Raw genomic sequence first — 20,907 nt, forward strand, 5'->3', positions numbered from 1 at the left:
AAACTGAGAGGAAAAAGGTTCTAAGGTTTTGTTAGCAAATCTTTCACCATTTTATACTGGACTTAAATTCCAACAAACATTTGTTTGCAAAGTCAAAAATACTAAAATCTGGTGTGTGGTACAGAGAGAAGCAGATACTCTGTGCATGTCATGAAAACTCCCTTCTGCCTCAGGACTGAATTTTATGGTAGCGTAGAAATTGTGGCTTTGCAGCTGATTAAGGAAGACTTGCTTCAAAGCCCCCTTCCAGTTTTCATGACAGGTAAATGCTAAATAGAAATAGTTCTAAAACTTTTCCTATCTTCAAGAATAGTAATTGTATTGCCATATTGGGTATGACTTGCTTGGAATGGTATCTTCCCAAGACAAGGGTGAGCTTGACAAGTGATTGCTTACAGAAATTATAACAAGTCCTAAAACAGCTCCCCAGTCCTAAATCTTTTAATCTGGCATTTGGCCTCTCTTATGCCATGGAAAAAAATATTAGAAATGCAAAAATAAGTTTTGGGGTAATTGGAGTAGGACATGCATGGGTATAGGCAGGGAATACTTGGGGTTGCTGTCCAGATTTTTGGTGCCTGGAGAAACCTCTACACTTCTGTACATACATCCTTATCAAATGATGTGCTGTTCTTGCACTGCTCTTGTATGTACCACTGGCATTTGCTACTGTTCTCATAATTTGTACTGAGAAGCAGTTTTAAGTGTTGATTGATCAACAGATTATCAACAGTTTGATCAACAGTTTTTATTTCTACATTTTCTTTATGTGTAAGTAAAATGAATAAAAGCCCCTGCCTCAGCTCATGTTTTCAGATAAAATAATGGGTTAATATCTGTATTTCTAAAGACAGACTTGTAATATAAAAGCAAAATGCTTATAAAGCCTTATTTAGTGATACTTCAAATCTAAATATTTAAAATTTTTAATTTCAAATATCTAAATAAAGGTGCTTTATTTAGATACCTGTCTTATAAGAGAAAGCAGTTAATCAGTTTTGTAAAAGATAGTCATTAAATTATGGTCCCAAATTATTTTTTCTGATGTTAAATAGGCCCTGTTGTAGGAGAATTTCCATGCCAAAATGACGTGAACCTGGCACCAGCACCACCACTACCACAGGTAAAAAGAAACAACGCACAAAAAAAATCCTAGCCTGCATTTTAATCTAGAGGTTTTGTATCATTAAGTACAAGTTTATAGGGAGAAACAGACCTCTGGAAATTGCTGCTGTCATGGGGGTGATGTTTTAGCTCTTTTCTACCTGCATTTTTGTCCTCACTAACAACAGGGATTTTGCTGATTTCTCTTTTTATCAATTTGTCCTTTTTCCTCGATTCTTTTTAGTCCTCTGAAAGGAAAGCTAATAGCAGTAGTAAACTGCACTGATTTTCTGCACTGTGGATAAAATACAGATGATTGTCTGAAAATACTGATTGTATGTGATCAGATAAATCAGGTGTCAAGATAGAGATGTATATCCATCAACAAATTTACCATCTTTGTTTAAAAAAACCCAAACAACCCACCAACCCCAGAGCAACAGCAAAACCAACTACTTGGTAATTTTCTTAAAGCTTAAAATATTAAAGCACATTCCTGTCCATGTGTTTATTTGTGGAGGAAACAACTTGGGAAATTCTATTCATACAAGTATTACAGATTTCTCTGTGGTTGGACAGGACAGTATTGGGCCCTTATTGGACCTTCAGTGACTTTTCTTGAAGGATGGCAGTGTTTGTCCCAAGAGGTGATTAACTTTTCACAGTGTGGTAGGTCTGTGTTCTACATTAGAAGAACATTATTTCACCTGTCAGGTGAAATAATTGCCATGAGCAGAAATTTCTGTATGAGGATATATTAGCCATTATGACTGAAATAGTAGAAGCTTACTTTGTTACTACATCTAAAAATAATAGTACATAGAATAGCTATTGTGGTTAGGATCTTAGTCTGATGTTCAAAGGACAGGTGGGGTGCTCTGAATTAGAATGAAAATGAAAAGATCAGCTCTGCATTTATTGGAGATTCTGATGTTGTTAGCAATGCAGTTACTGCATTGTAGATGTTTGAATGATATAAATATCAAACTGGTTGTTCAATAAGAAATAACATTGTATTCTGGAGGTTGCTGTAATAATGAAGTATGAATCACTAATATTGTAGAAAAGAGCAAGACAAGTATATTTATATGTAGCTGTAGCAACAGTTGAAATGAAAAGCCACAAAGGAATTTGCCACTTTTCTGATTGAAGATACTGAGCAGACTTTTTTTTGCATGCACTTTTTTGCAGCCAAGTGTGATTGAAAATATGACAGAATTCAAGCGCAGTCTGCCACTCTTCCCACTGGTGAAACCACATATCAATTTCATGGCTGCAAAACTGTGAAGAACCCCAATGGATGAAGAAATGCAAATGATCAGTACTGACATGGTTTCAGGGGACTTTGTGATGAACAAAATTATTAAAGATCATTGGGATAAATGGTTCTGTTCATTATGAAAGTCCCAGATTCCTCCTTGGTTCATTTGACATTAGCTGTGTGTTAGGGATAGAGGGTATATAAAAATCAGTTGTGGTCATGTGTCATTTATATTACAGACAACCTGTTAAAAAACCAAAATCAACTGAAACAACAACAATAATAAAAAACTTGTAGATGCAGTATATTTTTAAAATAACATATCCCTTCAGAATTTCATTTTGATGAAATAACCCTCCAGAGCAAATGAAGTTGCTTGAAATGTGCTTGTTACTCCTGAAAAACACCGTTCAGTATCTCAATAATTATCTTATTGGGATTTGGAGGGGGTGAGATAAGTAAGTCCTTTTTGGGATGGGGTCAACAATTTTTCTTAAAAATAGAGACTTTCACATTTTTTTGAAGTGACGTGTTGAATGATACTTTTTTAATTGATCCTTAATGCAACCAACTTATTTTCTATTTAAGTTTTATGAAGACCAGTGGGGCTGAAAAAAAGGAAATTTGACAACACAGTAATAGGTGAGAGAATTGTCTTAATGAGAATAATTGAAGATAAGGGCATGATTTTAATCTTTCTATACAAATTTGGGGACATTTTATATTAAAACTAGTAAAATGCTGGAAACACTTTATTAGTGCATCTTATTTTTGTTACCAAAAGTGTTGTCCCAGTCTCTTGATACTGTCAACATCCTGTTCAGTTTTATAGCATTACTCTATACTGTCCATTTGGTATATCAAATACTTTGTTTGGTGTCATTTTTTGTTTTCAGTTGCAGATGTGCTGATGGAGAACTCAGTCTGTTTTGCCTCACCTGTTATGTTGGGTCTCAGTCCAGCAAAGCACTCATCAGTGCAGATAACTTTAAACACACACGAGTTCTTTACTCAAGAACAGGCACATGTCAAACAGGGGCTCTCTAATGACTCAGATACATCATTATTTTGATTCTTGTATGGGTCCTTCTTGTCCTTCAGGAAGGTGTTTGGGACAGTGTAGTGCTGGGATAGCAGTGCTACAGCACAGCCTGTGCTTCAGGTTACATCACAAAGGGTTTGCTCCTGCTTCTGGGAAGAAGGCAGAACTCAGAAGGATCAAGAACTATGCTGAAATAATGTTTATATATATAGATAGATATATATATTCCATAATGTAGTAAAATGATAAAACAATATAAGGTGTCTTACCAACTTTACTGACTTCTGCAGAGTGATCTGGTGCTTGGGACAGCACCCAAATAGGAAAAGGCAAGGAGCATGAAGTTCTCCTACCTCTGTAATACATAAAAGAGATGGCACTTACTCGGACAGGAGAGAGTATGTAAAGCTCTGAAGGTATACAGTCTGCTCAGAGCTGTTAGTGAGAATTTGCTTCTCACTAAAAGAGCCTGCAGGTAATGCCCTGATGTGACAGGCATGTGTGTCAAACCTCAGAATCCTGGTGTAGTCAGTAGGGCTGTTCTGTGATTGAATCCATGTTGGTTCTTACACTGGCTCTGAGGCCAAATTAAATGAATGCTGGACAGGGAAAGGGCCTTAAGTTGGGTTTGAGAGTCTCTTCTAATTGAATAAATATGGTGCATTTAAAAGTTGTTTCAAAGGTTAATGGTACATGTTTCAGTATCTTTTTAATAAATTTGGTGACAGTTTGTGATGTAACCTGTTGCCAAGGAAGGCCACTAGCATCTTTTTTAGCCTGATGAAGAGAAAAAAAATAAATACAGTCTAAACAAAACCAGTAAAGATGTCTCTGCTCACATTTTTCATGGATCCTTCTCATGAGGCTTTTTGCCCTCTTGCATTTCACTTTTGTTTATAGTTTTCCTTTAGTAAAAGTATTTGTATTATATATATTCAAAGTTTTGACAACATATTACAAAAATATATATTTTGGGATTTAGTATTTAAACATACCACTCTTATGGTGAATATAATGAAATGGCTCCTATTGTGTGTAAAAATAAATATATATATATATTCATGGAAGTATTATCAACTCTTAACAGATTATATAAATAAATTGGAATAGTAGTGTATCTAACACAAGCTCACAAATCATGTTTTCCAGAGGAAAAAACGTAAACCCTCAAAGTTCTGTGACTGGATGTGGAAACCCATGTAGTTTTCCAACAACTCTTAATTGCTTTTAAGTGTTCTCCAGCATTTTACAGTTTCTGAGTTTGATATAGCAGTAAATTTTGATAAACTCAGGCATACTAATGGGTTCATTTTAATGGATCCAAAGCTGCAGTGTCTACAAGCAATAAAGAACTACCTAGAATACACTGTAATTCAATTTTAGTGCTTGTTAATTAGTTTATGTAAGAAAACATAAATTATTATTACATAACTGTAATTTTTGCAAGTGCTATTTTAAGCAGTTGATGTGGAATTGGGTGCATGTGACACAGCCAGTATGACAGAGTGCTAGAGTTATTCTGTTTACAATAAACAATCTGAATTTAATGTTTGGAGTTCTTAATTTGTTTCATTTTAATTTTTGCATACTGGTAATGTTACATCTATCAGTCTGTGCATGTTTTTTATTAGACATTAAATGGGATTTTCTGCTATCCAGCTGGACTAGTTTAGGCCAAATAGCATTGCTGCAGAAGTGCTCCCAGGCACTTCTTGGGGAGTTTCAGAGGACTTCCCCACATGGCATCCCACACCTCTTAGGTAGATCCACCTTGTTGCCCCCTAAGTGTATGAAAAACTTAGTAATATAAAGGTAGAAATATTTGCACAAGACAGAATTTTAATTATTTAATCTGAAACTGTAAATTTAGGGCCTGGCTGCAGCCAGACTGAATCTTGCCTAGTGCAGCTTTACAGTGTTGCTTTGGAGAAATTACTTTGCCTGGTCATTTTCTTCGTTCTGTGCATACCAAAAGACTACATTTCAGAAGGTGAGGAGTGTGTGATTGTTAAAGTAGTAAATAATGTCAGTTCTGGCAGCATAAAGATACAAGTCTGAGAGGAGTCCTTGAAGTATGATTAGCATTAAGAGAGACAGGTTTTGTCCTTGGCACTGGAAGAGTGTCTGGTACTCTCAGGGGAGAAAGAAATTCCTGCAGCCCACCTAGAAAATTACTTGTCCCCAACACCAGGGCTTTGTCCACTCCCAGCTGTTAGGGGTTGGCGCAAATCTTGACTTAGTGACTTTACTGTCTTGTAAAAAATCAAGTTATCCAAATCTACTTTAACTAATACTATTAGCCATAAAAGAATGCTTGAGCTTGTTCAGATTATTTAAATGCTTGGATGTGAGCAGCCCTTATTGATAATGTGTTCCACAGTATAATCATAGCATCTGGAAAAGTGTTACACACCTTTTTAATTTCATTTATTATTATCTAGCTCTTGTTTTAAAACAGGATCAGCAGAATTTTACCTTTTCTCTCCTACTTAACTGGTTAGTGTGCTTTTACTGTAGGTCTCCTGTAAAGTGAAAAAACATCTTTTACATTTTTGTACATTTTTCCCATGTTCTTTCAGTTGGTGACCATTGAACTGACATGGTCATCCACAGTGACACTGGGCAAGTGCAAGGAAGTGGCCAGGCTTAGCCTTTGGGAAACTGCAGAGAGAGGCATCCAAGTTTAAATCCTACATCTTTCTCAGGATTTGCCACCACTTTACTGGGTGTTAGATGTGCTTCCATCTGCATCAGATTTCCATTACAGATTTTCACTGTCTGCTCAGCTTCCTTTTCAAAAAGGGAAGCAAGGAATTGTGGCACTTGTCCAGTGACTACCAAAGACATGTAAAATTTCACTGGAGCAGCAGCTGGAACTCAGGACCCTTTCTAGCCCTCCCCCCCACCCATACCCAGAACTGGGTGTCCTGTGGTTCGTGTGGGCTCAGACACACATCTGCTCTGGTGGGGAACACTTACAGAATCAGCTCAGGTTCCACAGGAGGTCCTCTGTTAGTAACCTGGAAAGTGGGAAGAACAGGCAAGGGAAGAATCTAATAGAAAATGGAAATGAGGGTGATGTTTTGGTAACTTGAACTAACCACTGTGTTGTGTTTAGAAGAGCATATGTTTAATATGAAGTCTCTTGTAAAGGATGGACTCCTGTGAGGGCAGAGAAGGAAGAAGAGCTATTTGTGAGTTCCAGGCAGATGTAGGAGGCCAGTACTAGTGCATTTTACATGACTAAGGCTGAGTCATTTCAGAGCATGTGCAGAAATGGTATTGTGGGGTATTGAATGTAGAAAACCTGGGTGTGCAAATGTCAGTGAAAAGGCAGCCCTTTGAAGATGTAAATTTTAGGTGTGATGCCTTTTAGTGTACAGAGATCTTAGAAATTTCCTGAGTAGTACTAAAAGTGGTGCACTTGACAAGGCAATGTTGGAACTAGTTTAAAACACCAGAAATACGTAAACATTTCACAGTAATAGTACTCAAAAATAGTCTTTTTTAAAACTTCCCAGCTGGCTTTGGAATGAAGTAAGTTTAGCAGGACAGATTTTAACCCAAACAATTATTTGTAATGTATGTGAAAGCCAGGGAAATTCACAGGCTTAGTGCCCATCAGTGCTCTGGAGTCAGTCAGCTGTCAAAACGTTCAGCACCTCCTCGCTTTATCCCATTGGCCTTACAGTAACTTTCAGCCTGCTAACAGTTCTGCAGGGCCTGAGGCATAGAAGTGTTTTTAACAACCAATTTCTTAAAACCCATTAGTCCAAGTGAAGTTATTTGTTTTGACTGGGAGATACCCATATCATTCACTGGCACATACCTGTTAAGGGGGGAGTTTCAAGAGTCTGAAAAAATCTATGCAAATAATTCTGCTCACAGATTATTTCCAGATAAGATTTCCAGGAAGAGAAAGTAATAGTGACAATTCTGCGGCATTAAATGTATTTTAGGAAGACAGGAATCTGTATGTATAACTGCATCTGTCATCTCCACAAGCTGATTGTTTAGTTCTGCCACTCTGTGTGTCGCCTTCAAAGGCAGAGATGGCTGCTGCTCACCTCACCTTGTGTGACATCTCCCTGCCAAGGTGAGGTGAGCAGACACTGCCATTGTCACACCAGCCCAAAGTGTCACTGGTGTCCCTTTAGCGCTGGCACACACTGTGTGCAGGCACCATGCATGTGCCCTACTATATTTTTTCTGTGATTAGAGTTTGTCTTCTAACCCTGGGAAGCTTTACCTGTGAAGTTAAACAAAGATGGCACCTACAGTTATGTCCAAGCCTGGAGAGCCACCCTGGGCTGCTGCTGGAGCTCAACAAAGTGGGAGGTTTAAGCAAGTAAAACAATTGCAGAAATACTTTGAAAGCAGGTGCTACTCAACTGCAGCAGGAGACATCTGCTGATGCATGCACAACATGATTGATTCTATTGCTGTGAATAAGCTAAGAAAAATGTACCTTATGCAGCCTTTCCCTGGAAGTAGGAAGGGTAGAATATTTGAGTGGAATGGCTTGTACGCTCTGTGTAACTTGAAGAATGCTTATACAAAGAATGCTTGTAGTTTGGATTGTCCACTTGAGTTTAAATGTCAGTAATTGTTAGTTTAAAGATGCTATGAATGTGAAAATGCAGAAGATTGTATTAAGCTCAATGTATACAAAGTGTAAGTGTGAGCTGGGCTGCTGGCCCACACTGTGAGCCACTTCATAAAAATGATATTGAAATGGAAGATAATGCATATGAGTTGCATGCCATTTGCACTTCTTGTCTGATAACCATGTCTGTCTGTCATGTCATTGTGTACAAATTATAAATTCCTGGGAAAAGGGGTTGGGTTACTGTGTGAACTACCAATGCACAACTGTGGTGCTGTACAGCTAATAATATGTGTTAGGCTTTTTTTAAATGTTGAATTGAGTAATTTAGAGTGAAGACAAGATCTTCGTTTCAGGACAGCTTGTAGTGTCTAAATAGTCCTAAGTTTCTTTGAAAGCAACAGAATCAAATTACCAGAATTTCTCATTGACTTTATTAGCTCCACATTTTCTACCCAACAGACACCAAAAAAAATAAAGGCAGTTGAGATAATTGATAACTAAATCCTTAAGCTGGCCTGACAGCTGGAGTAAATGTGTTGCCTTGTAGTCTATCAATAGCCCTAGATTATGAAATATCTATATCTTAACAATGGTTTTGGTGTACACTCTTGGCTAGTCATTTTAAGTAATCTTAAATACTTTTTGAATAGCTAATAGTCCTGGAAGTCTTGCAACATTGATGTTTTTGTTTTGATCTGGAATCCACCTACAGGATAGAAATATTACACAAGTATCTATGTAGATAGATACATTCTTTCTTGCATAGAAATAATCAGAGTCCCATAGTTTCACTGATTGTTGGACTGAACTTTAATTTGGCAATGGTGTCACAGAGATCTGTGACAGAGAGATGTTACAAAGATGCCAGAGGAGCTGCCTTGCTAATCCCCTGGAGCCACCATACACCATGCAAGCAAAACAATGTCTGTTTACTTTTGTGAAGTATGCATTTGTAGTGCAATGAATCTGGCACTTTTTCTTAAGCTGAAGTAAATAATATACCTTCTCAAAATTGTGTGGAAAGATTTAATAGATCTGGTTGACCAGCAGCTCAGCAGAAGCAATTGTTCAGAAAATGGACTGCAATTCAAAATCAAAGCCAAGTGTCAATTTATGTGTATAATAAATAAGACTATAAGGGACAGCACAGTGAATAAATTATTCTGCTTAGGCTGGTGGTAATTTCTGGTGCACTGAACATGCTGAGGTGCCCCCAGCAGCCATACCAGAAATGTCCTGGCAAAGCCATGCACAGTCCTGGTGCTCTGGCATTTCAGGAGAGGGTGCCCAGTTTGGGGAGCTGTAATGAGAGTGGGGAGCACTGCAGCACCCACAGAGCCACAGCAGCTCAGCACTGTTTGTGATGTTTCCTCCTGGTCCTGAAAGTGAGAATGGCCAAAGCTCTCAGGAGAGGAGAGTGATCCTGCCCTTACTAGCCCCTGGCAATCTCGGATGCTTTGGGCAAGCATAAAGTTCTGTTCTTAAGCAGCAACTCCATCAAATTACATCTCCTAACTCAACAGGTCTTTCCTTTGGCTCGATTTAATGTCACATGTTACTACCTTTTTCTTGTCAAAAAGGAAGTTTAATATATCTCCTCTTCTGCAGTATTTATAGTGCATTAATTAGAGCTATTTCCAACCAGTTACCTGTGCCTGCAGGTAATGGATGTGCATGAGTATTTGAAATTGCTTGTCACATCTAGTTCTTCATCTTTGAAATGAACAACAGAACTGGGTGTTTTATTTATGATGATGCAAGAGAGTGAAAGACCTGAAGTATGAATTTTGGGGTCACTTGTTGAGTCTTTAGAGCCGGCACTTCCCAAAATATTTTTGAAAGTCAAGAAGTGACTTATTGGACAGTACATTTTGAACTCTTTAGTGCCATTTTTATAGTAATAAATAAAGGAGCAGGACTGTAAGCTTAAATTTTCAGAGGAATGTGCAAGTTCATGATGTAGTTGTACATATTCAATAATTAGTTCCTGCTGTTTGACCAGGCTAGGGTGAGGGAAGACTAGGAAAGGAAGAATTAATTTTTTGGGGTTGGGTTTTTTCTTTTGTTAGGTTTTCTTATTTGTTTCAAAGTTCAGAATATGCTATGCAAGAAAATAAGTAAAATCTAATATCTTAATTTTTAGAAAGTGTAAAGTTTTTAAACAGGTATATTTTAATTTTTTAATGAGAAGCTTAATTTTCGTTGCTTGGAAAACAGCATATACTTCAGAGTAAAAACGTCAGCCTAAATGATATACCATGAAACAAGAAGCTTTTGTGGTACCTTTCTTTCACACTGTAATTAAAATTCTTCTTGGTGCTATATGATACAAGGTTTGCTGTTCTTCCCTGTAACAATGTGAGGAGTTGTGCATCTCACCGTTATGCATGAAAATTATTTCCCTCGATCCGCAGACGAAAATCGTGTTTGTACGATTCTACAGATAAAAACCCAAACGGAACTTTGAATGCTTAATCAGAAAATAAATCACTTTTAAATCGCAGAACTAGTTCCAGTGTGTGTTTTCTAAGGAGCAGGACGGCGTCACGTCCTTATCTCCACCTGCGCTGCCCGTGCCCCTCACTCCCGGCCTTCCCAAGGCTTTTGCAGGCCGGGCCCGCGGGGCTGCCCCGGCTCTGCCTTCCCCTCACGCCGGGGGCCGCGGGCGGGCAGCGAAGGGGCCGCGGGCTCCATTTGTCACCGCCCCTGCCCCTGAGGGCTGCGGGGTGTCTGTGAGTTACCGGGGCCGTGTGAGGCAGCACCGAGCGCGGCCGCCGCTCTGCCCCGCGCCCTTCTCTGAGGGCAGAACCGAACCTGCCCAGGAGGCTGTGCTGGGCACTGCTCGGCACTGCGACAGCTGCCACTGCAGGGACACGCATGGAGACAACAGCGGTTTTCCCTACGGAGCAGGTTTGAGGGACAGTGGCGCACAAGCAGCTGAGGGAAACAGAGAACGGCTCTGGTCTGTCCCGGCGTTTGGCATAATGGGGCCTTGATGGTAACGTGCTCGTAGCACAGACTGGGAGGTGCAACTGCCCGGTGTTCAAGCGAGGGAAAAGGGTCAGTGCGGGACAGCTTTCGTTCCGTGGCACCCGGTGACACCAGGGGCGTTATCCGGCGGGGCACACACGGGCCCGTCACGTGCAGGACGCGTGTGCCGGGCGATAAGGGCCCGGCGCTGCCGCTGCCCGCGCCGCGGAGCAGCGAAGGGCTGAGGGCCTGCCTCGCACGGTGACAGGCCCGCTGTCTTCTCCTCCAAACCATCCCCTCCCCGTCTCCCATCCACGTCCCTCTCCTCCGGCCAGACTCAGTCCTCATCTCCTCAGCCATTTGTCACCTGCCTCTTTCAGCCCATGTGTGATCAACATCCCCCCACAGCCTCCTGCAGCTCCTGGCTCTCTGTCACAGATTAATGCCAGCCAGCTCTCATGCGCTTTTCTCAGTGACGGCTCGGTCCCCACCCTCTTTGTCCTTCCTTCATTACATGTGTTGCTAAAGCCACGTTTTATCTTTTGCCTTGGAGTACGATGGGATAAGCAGGGAAGTCACCAAGAGCTATGGAGGACAGCCTTTTTGCTTTCAGGTCCAGCCATACAGCACTGCAGGTGGTGATAAGGTGCTAAGATCCATCTCTTCTCTTAATGTGGCCCTTAAAAAAACCCAAACCCTTGGAAAATTGCAGTTCAGTTTCATCCAATACCACCTAAGCAGCTCCAACATTCAGATTTTCAGGGTGTTTGGAAGATTCGTCATACAATTCATAAAGCACACCATCTCAATCTGAATTCACCCCTACCACCTAATTTTCAATTCCCTGCTTCAGACTCTCAGAGATCTGCTACCATTTCCCATAAAGTGTCCAAACTATGCCAGAAGAAGTCTTCCATAGTTGCTCACTGAGGCCACAGATCATGGTGTTTGAAGCTCAGTATGAATCTTAGCAATTGGAAACATGGTCTTATTTAAGGAATTACCAGGCAACGAGGTGGTGATAGCAGCATTCCTGTGTCAGGTGGAAGTAGAGGAGGAGCTCTGTAACTTAAGGCTTGAGTGGAATCAAGAGTATGATTGCAAATATACAAGACTGCAGATCCTGCACATCTGCCTTCCCAAGGTCTGCATAACAGCCTCCTGTTGGCTCCAGACTTCCCAAGGGGGAGCTGTGAGGATGCACAGGCGGTGTGCAGGCACACGGGCACTGAGAACGAGCCTTAGAACAGCACAAGAACAGAAACTGGCAGCAGTGTCTCATTAACTGCACACTTTGCACAGTGAGCAAAGAACAGAATTACAGAGCCACAGGCCCCTTCCTCTGTGCTTTGCCATGCAGCAGGACCTTCCTTTTCCCCTGGGTCAGACTTTTCTGCTGGGTGTGAGTGTCCCTGGGCTGCACCTGCTGTGGTGACTCGCTAATACATCTGCTTGGAAGAGATGCCTTGTTTGCACGTTGAAAGGATAAACTGCTTATCCTGTTTTCTGTAATTCTGTCACAGAGAGAAAAAGCTCATCTGACTGGTTTAACTTAAGGGTAAATACAAGGCAATGTGGTTGAAGGAGATAGAAAATGGAGAAGGGACTCTAAATCAGCTGATTTGTATTTAAAGGCTTTATTCTGCTTGCTCTCCCTTTCTAAAAATAATTTTTCTGGTTTGGAGAAATAATATATAAATGATACCCTGGCAAGAAGTGCATAAAATCTGACAGATGAATAAATTGCACTCTCCAGAGCTGTAAGCTTGAAAAGAACATTGCAGAGATAATGAATGTTCTTGGCTTGAGAGAAATCCGGACCATTAGAAATATACCTCTATGAAAATTGATCTAAACTTTTGAGCTTTCAGCTCTTTGAGATTTGAAAAAAAATGCATTTATTTAATTTCCCATTCACCAAAATTGAATAACACTGCAGTTGGTGATTTAAAATGTTGTTAAATTAATTATGACATTTTGTTAAATTCCCTTTTGTCTTTCCTTTGTCCGTTTTTTATTTCAAAGGCCTCAGTAATAGCCAAAGTGTATCACCCCAGTAGAGATGAGAGATGAGTCAAAGATTTGTCAGCTTGAATGGCCTTAGACCTGCACTTATCCCTGCTGACTACCCAGATGCAAGTCTGAAATGATGTTACTTGCATCTTAAAGAGCAAGACTGAGAAAACTCAAGCTCCCTTGCTCAGCTTCGTTCTGACCTTTTCTGCTACAGCCTGTCATGCCAAAAAGGTCAGATTCACACTCATAGAGCTGCAATAAATAATCTAAATCTGGCAGCGAAGGAAATAGTGAGAAGGCGTGAGTCTGAAGAGTGGTTTCATGAGTGACTGCATCAGTCTCATGGCTGTATGGGGAGGATCAGGTGTGCATCTGCACCCTCCTTTCCAGCCACCCACCTCACATTACTGGGCCTCAGCCAGGACCTGGGAACGGGCAACTCAAACAGCTCCTGCTAGGAAGGACAGTACAAACCATCAGTACCCTGGCTCATGGCTCTTCAGTAAACCATGCCCCTGCCTATGCAGATTTATGGGAAGTCTAATATGATGTTACACACAGTATGAAAAGAGTAGATGAATCTGTTGTTCCAGCATCTTTCTTCATTCACTTTTAAATTCAACCGTGTGAATCTGAGGTCTCCTTAAATTTTCCAGTAGCAGTTACATAAGTAACAGCATTAGCCATGAATGTACAGCCCTATTTGCAATCCTGGACACGATTATGGCACAGATTTCTATGACTTTGCAATATGAGAGTGAAATCTGTACACAAACAGCTGCTTTTGAAGCTGGACTAGGCAGCTGCCTGAGTCAGGCCTTTGATAGACAAACTCTGCTGCCAGCCCCTGCCCCTCCCACCCAGCATGTGAGCTCCAGTGCAATAATTTGGTCAAAGCTGCATCAAATATTAATGCTTCAGACCACAGGCATTGTTCAGACCACAGTGACCCTTTCACATGGTCTGCCTCACATCCACCCTGCAAACCAAACGTGCTACCCATACTGAAACAGGAAAGGCCTGCAGCCATGACTTAGAGAATACATGGTAGGAAAGGAAATCACTGCTGTGCTGATGAGAGGCCTGTCAAAGCCTCTTAGGATGTGCTACATAGGTTTGCAACATTTCAAATTCCAGCTGAAGACAAATTTCTCTGCTTTTCTGTACCATACAGCTAATTTTTGTGTCATCCCTGCAATTTTATTGTTCTGTGGCATGATTTACAGCAAGCTATTTATGGGACTAAAATAACTGCCAGCTTGGAGAAAGGACACATTTTCTCTTGTATGTAATGGGGGTTAGAAGACTGTTAGAAAGTTCCTGTCCCAAAATGGACAGCAGAATATGGATGCCTGTACAGGAAAGGTGGAAAGATTTGTTTCTTACTCTGGTTTTATGCTGTCTCCTATTCTTGAACAGTTGAATTTTAATTTCAGGATTTTGTATTCTCTTTCTGATTTAGGTATGCCATGTTGTATACTCACATCATCAATGCACTTAATATTACAGCTGATGACTATTTTTAATTATGAGAATGATTGCTGCCATATAAATTTCCCTGAGATGCCATTCTTCATTTGAAAGGGCAGGCACATGTATGGTTACTCCACTCATCTGCACGTTGGTGCACTGGAGCAAAATTTATTTCTGAGAAATGGGCTTTGCATATTTTTATATATCCTTTTAACATTTCATTAATTTGAAGCATCTTTTGGTGAGAGAGCATATCAAGAGGCTAAACAGTCATTACCTCCCCCAAATCACTATCCTTGGTAGAATAAGCCACCAGTGTTAGGTGGCAACCCCTTCATGATGAAACAGATGCTGGATTTATGAGGTACAACCTGAAGATAGCTGTTATCGAGACAAGACTTCACAAACCTGAAATGCAAGTTTAAACCAAAATGAATTCATATTTTGGGCTTATAGAGAAAGGTGAAGGCTAGAACAAACATCTACTGAAGAAAATAGTGCATGCTCATCACCTTGAGGCTTGCAAGCAGATTCAAATCTCAGCTCAACAGCAGGTGCCCATAAGGGAAAAAAAGAGACCTTCCCTTAGGACTTAGTGCTCAGACTAACAACATCCTGCTGCTTTTGAGAGAGGAGTTATCCCTGGCACACTGCATTTGCATTGTGTCTGCTAACGTCAAGGCTTAGCACAGGACAAAAACATCATGAATTTAGCAGAAGTACTAATTCAGATAAGTACAGGCTCAGCTGTTGCTAAATTGGCAATTATAACTAGATAGTCTCTCTCCCCTGCCATCATCATTGTCGGTGCTGAAGTGGTGTCTCAGTTCAGCGAGTATTCTATTTTCTAAGCTCTCATTTGTCTTCTGTTTGACAGCTTACAGTGATTTTGTTTAGCTGTACTGATGAACTGCTGTCAATGGAAAAAACTCCAACCACCAGAGGCATATGAGGATTAGCCAAAATGTACAATTCCTACACAGTTGGAAAATGGGGAGATTAACTATAAAAGGACTGAACCAGAGTATGAGATCAGATCATCTTCTCAGATACCGCATGTGTTCAGGATTGCAAATCCATATCCAACTATCTTTATCTCTGACCTTTCAAAATAACTTTCCAGCACTACTGCAGCTACTGGCAGGAGCAGCAGAAGCCAGAAAAAGAAAACAGTGCTGGCAAGTCCAGCATTTTACCTGCTGGGGACCTAGATCTGCTTTCAGCTGGGGCAGAATTCTGAATTCCAGCATCTGCTCTAGGCTTATATTGCTGTGATAAGGAGGGATAATCTTGTTCTAGACATTAGATGAAATTTGAATCTCTTTTTTCCAAGCAGTTGGTACAGTCCCAGAATTCTGCCACAACGCTCTCATTTCCATCTTTTGTTACTCTGCACACTCTGAGGCCAACCTGGCTTCTGTAAGGTTGTACTGTGGTCTGTCTGCATTGGTGTCAGAGCCTTATAATGCACCACTAGAGGATTTTTTTAAACATAGTATCTTCTGGGAAGAAAGAGGCCATGAAGCTTGTTCCCTAGGTGAGATCAGTCTTAGCCCCATTCAGATCAAGTACCAGCCAGCTCAGCTGTTTGCATTTCAGTTCTGCTCTCCTGGTACAGCCATGGCTCCCTGTGCCCTTGGTGCCTCTGACTGCAGGACAGGGGCACTGCTGGGCGCTGCAGGTGCTTCCTGGGGAGGCAGCTGAGCCCAAAGGCTGGAGCATCAGGGTCTCACCCAAAAGATTCCCAACAGCATCCAGCAATCATGTGGAAAGTAGCAATGGGCAAGGTGCAGTGGGATTTGAAGCATCAGGTGGCATATCCATCCATGGCTCATACAGTCAGAATTACTGTTTGTGCATCTGCTTGTCCAGGACACATCATTCCTGAGCTGTGTAACTGCACCTTAAACCAGGTGAAATTTAATCTGCAACAACATCCAGCTGTGATAGATTTGTCAGAGGTGCCAGAGAAATCCCAGTCCTCTGTGACTGAGAGTTTATGTTGACAGGTGGTTGCTTTGTTTCTGTAAATGGAAGAGGGCATTTGTAGGACTTCTGGGACTGAAAAACCAGATTGTGCAGCTAAAAGTGGCCCTGCAGTCACTGCCTGTAGCAATCACCTCCTACACTTGAGTCACCTGCAGATTTTGTCCCAAGTGGTTCTTCCCAAGCTCCTGCTGTGCAGCAGTGCTGCTTCCTCCAGCCAGTGGGACCCAAAAAGGTGAAGAGAGCAGAATTGCAAGGGCAGCATGGCCAAGGTACTCGGCTGCCACTCTGGGTCTCACTTTTGGTTTGGCATCAGTTTTGAACAAAAAGGCAGGGTTTGTGTGTGTGTGTGAGCATGGGTGTCGTGGTTTATCTAATACTGATTAAGTGTTAATTTTTAAAAATGCAAATAGATTTTAAAAGACAAAATTGCAGTACTCAAGACAGCACCAAATTCACCTGTTAATAAGTATTAGAATTTAATTTCATTGTACAGTCTCTCCCTCTGCTTCCTTACCTACTGGACAGGGAATATCAAGTGTTGTTACTGTATTTTGATGATAATACTATTCTGTTCCTCCATAAGTCAATTAGTAAAAAAAGATACTCGACTTTCAAAAAAGGGTTGTTACAGAAAAAAAAAGCATATTTTGAAGCCATCTAATTACATCTCAAAAATGCAATCATAAGAAAAGAATTTGCTTTTAGAATACAAGACATGTTACCATGCAAAAATACACTTCTGGAGTCTGCCTACCATGAGCCATGTAATTGTGGTGTATATTTGACTTACCCTTGTTATGTTTCAGCATATTTATTTGCTTTTTGACTGGAGCAGAACTGCCACATGCTGATCAATTCAGCTTGCTTATGCCTTTTGTGCCTCTCCTGGGGTGTGCAATATGAAAAGCCTTGTTGTTTTAAAAACAGAGTAACACCAAACCAAAACTAAAAATCACCCTGCAAGCTGCACATCATGGCTGATGCAGAAATACTCCATTTCTCTTAGTCCTGTTCATAGGTCTGCCAATGTGTTTTAACATTGGCTCAGTGGATGCCATTCACAAGGTGCAAGGAAAGGATTACATTACTTCCCAGATGATGATTATGCAGCTGCCAAAAGGGATGAATTCATCGTAAGCACAACTTTTTAAAATGCTTTGTTAATTTGCTCGTGAGGACTATCCAGATGAAGCTGATTACCCTGTAATGAGGTTCCTAAATCTGACAGTCTAACAGGCTTTTGAAGGTGTCCAGCTTATTATACAGCATGATTTTTTTATTACTTTTTTTAAGCTCTTCATATGTGGATGCCATAAATGGATGAACTCCTCAATAATGAGACAGTCTAAGGGAGGTTTATGGGAGTTAATTAATGTGGTAACAAGGAAAAATAAGATAACCATGAAAGACACCTTCTGCTTGTCAGCTGGAGGTTTGCAAATAGTTCCTTATGTAACATCTGAATGCCAGATGCAATAAAAAAGGACTAGGCCATCATTTTGAAATAAGAAGCCAGTAATATGACTTACTATATGCACCTCATAGAGTTTTGGGAGGCTTTGGCACTCTTGTTTCCTTTTCTAAGAATATTCTGTAGTTCCATTATGTGCAAGGCAGAGGTTTATCCCCATCTTGGTAAATGGTTGAAAAGACCAAGGCACAGAGAGCTCAGCACAACAAGCCACATGATCCTTGCAAGGCATGGACTCAAGACTCATGCCCCGTGCTGCTCAGATTTTTGAAGAGACAAAATGATTTCCCTGACATGTGGGACAACTTCCATCATCTGTTGCTGGAATGAACACTAAAATGTTTCCCCAGATGCTACTAGTAAAGCTGGTTTAGTTTTTCTTGGTCCTAATCTGTAGATTAGGGCAAAATATTTCTGTGGGCTGCTAATAATTCTACTCTTCAGTGTTACATAAAGGGATTTCAACACACAGTGTGTGTCATTTAGCTCAGTGAGAACTGAAATGCTGGAGGAATGTTATAGACTATCTATGGTCACTTACTCTGACTCTACCCAGAGAGCTTCTGGCCTCAAGGCTCAGGAAATACACATAGATTTTCTGTCATTTGGCATACGGTACCCCCTATGTAAATGTTGTACCTGTGCTTCAAAAAAATATAATAAATAGATGTAATGAGTCTTACCGCTTTTGTGCCCCTTTAGAAAGGAAAATAAAAAAATCTGTGTTAAAAAAAGGATCTAAAGCTGAAAAAAGGAAGCAGCCATACTTTTGAAATCACTTGTGAATTTACTCTTTAATTTTATCTGGATTTTAATTAATCTTTGAAATGAGATGGGAAAAGCAGCCTAATTATAAGTAAGGTGCTATGTAGCATAAATCCATAGCACAATTCTGTGTCTGCAGTAGGACACACTTGGGGCTTGGTAATGGGGGAAGGTCAGTTATATTCCCAGTACAGAATTTATGCTAAGTGGAAAGCACTTTCTTTTTCACAGTACCTTGAAATTTAAAAGCATGCTGGGGTAGAGAATCCTGCTGTTAGAAGATGCCATTTGCTTTTTCAAAAGAAACCAACACGAGAACACAATAACAACTGTTTTGCATTTAAAAGGTACCAAAAAAATTTAAAACCTGAAATTTTTGTTTCATGAAATTCAAACTGAAATATTTTTATAGGTTACCACCAATTTTCTATGCTCCTCTCAGCAATTCCAAAAGAATTGCTCTTGTCTTTGGTTATAAGAAATCCCAATAGCCTTTCACAGCTTCATGTTAAAGAAATTGGGTCTAAGTCTCAGATTCTGTATGTCAAAATGGCATTTTCTTCTATTTTTGTTTTTATTGCTACACACATCTACCCTACCCCAAATGCCTTTCATCATGTACCTTGCATTCCAAAGAGGTAGCACAGTGCTCTTGGTCCAGAGGCAGTTATTGTAATATTTTATCTATACTTAACCAACATCTGTCTTGGATTAATAAAATAAAATACATAAAGCCCCTGAACCTGAAGTACAAACATACTGGATAAGCAGGACTTTCCTCCTGCACTGTTGTCTTGTTTGAAACAGAATAAAGCAACAGAAATGCAGCAAACTATGGTTAGTAACAAACTCTGAACTACCCAAGGGAACGATCTAGGTTAACCTAGAACTGTGCAAGAAAGGTAATGTGGTAGAGACTTCCTTCCATCAAGTTATTCAAACAGTTCTGAACCAGCCACCATTTTGCTGCAGAAAAAAACCCCAAAAATCATTCTTGCTTTTCATCAAACTAAAAATGTTTTTAATTCTATTCTTATACATTCTATCTTGTGTGCATGAGAAGTATTTAGAAAATCAGGAAGGGGAGGCTCTTTCAGAGGTAGCTTCTTGTAGTGATTCATGTCAGAGAAATGACAAAAGCTGACAAAACAGTCCTTAAACCTGCAGTAAATACTCAGAGCAGTGTGTTCCTTTATCAATTCCCATTAAACTGCAACCAAGTGTTACTGAGTTGTAGTAAGAGCAGAGGAGCAATTGAAAAACATTAAACACCCCAAACATCAAGCTGTGCATGCTCTACCACAGAGTGGTCTGAAGGCAGGAATTGCTTTTATTTTTTATTTTAAAAGCACAGTACTTCCTGTGGAGGACCACTGCTTAGGCAATTGCTTTTCCATGGCTTAGTCATCCAGCATTAAATGAGATGCCTGCACGATATGTTTTGACAGGTGCTGCTGAGTTGTTTGGTTGAGGCAGTTTCAAGTCATGTCTCATGTTTGCTTTTAGTGGTTCTGGAATGGAATTTTTCTACTCAACAACTCAGTACAGTACCCAGAAATAACTGCTTTATGCTCACAATATTCAGCGGAGCAAAAGCAATAAAATATCCAGAGCATGTGAATAACTAACTGGCAAGAATGGAAAAAGAGGCCACAGGTCTTCAAACCTTCTGAAGGCCCAGGAGCCATGGCCCAATGGGTAGTTCATCCCCATCTGCAGAGCACACTTTTCACTCACAGCAATACTTCTGTGTGCATGTGTACTGGGAGCTGCCCTTCTGGAGAGTGAGTTGTATCACTCAAGCTCTTGAGTAAGCCTTGAAATTAATTGATAAAGCCTATCTGGATCTCTCTATCTTAGAGAGAAGAGGAGAAGCACCTTCTGTGTATTTACCTAATCACAGTGCAGGTAATTTGTTCCCTTATGTCGATGTAATGGCAGTCTAAGAGAAACCATGTTACTTGTAAGGGTATACTGAGAAATGCCAGACAACATTTCATAGTCCCTGTCCTGAAAGTAATGGGACATAAATCGGCTATTAGTGAAAAATACAATTCCTTCAGCCAGTATTATCTTTCTTGATGAAGAGGGATTCATCTATTGCCCAAATCAATGCTGCACATCAGCCAGCCCAAAGATACGAAGTCACTTCCCCACAGTTCTGTGTTACTGGAAGTTGCCCATATTGCAACAGTTCTTTTGCTTTA

General features: G+C 40.4%; 1 protein-coding gene across 5 annotated transcripts in view; it reads left to right on the forward strand.

Annotated features, from left to right (window-relative positions):
- Positions 1-10,522, forward strand: part of IDE (insulin degrading enzyme) — a 59,428-nt gene extending 48,906 nt beyond the window's left edge. For all 5 annotated transcript variants that reach the window (XM_036385393.2, XM_036385392.2, XM_036385391.2 and 2 more), the window contains exons 24-25: positions 1,056-1,123; positions 2,296-10,522. In XM_036385393.2, coding sequence (XP_036241286.1) covers positions 1,056-1,123; positions 2,296-2,391 — 164 coding nt within the window. In that variant the 3' untranslated portion in view covers positions 2,392-10,522. The remainder of the gene's footprint in view (positions 1-1,055; positions 1,124-2,295) is intronic.
- Positions 10,523-20,907: the final 10,385 nt, after the last annotated feature.

The sequence above is a fragment of the Molothrus ater genome, chromosome 8 (genome assembly GCF_012460135.2).
Source record: "Molothrus ater isolate BHLD 08-10-18 breed brown headed cowbird chromosome 8, BPBGC_Mater_1.1, whole genome shotgun sequence".
In the NCBI taxonomy this organism is placed as follows: domain Eukaryota; kingdom Metazoa; phylum Chordata; class Aves; order Passeriformes; family Icteridae; genus Molothrus; species Molothrus ater.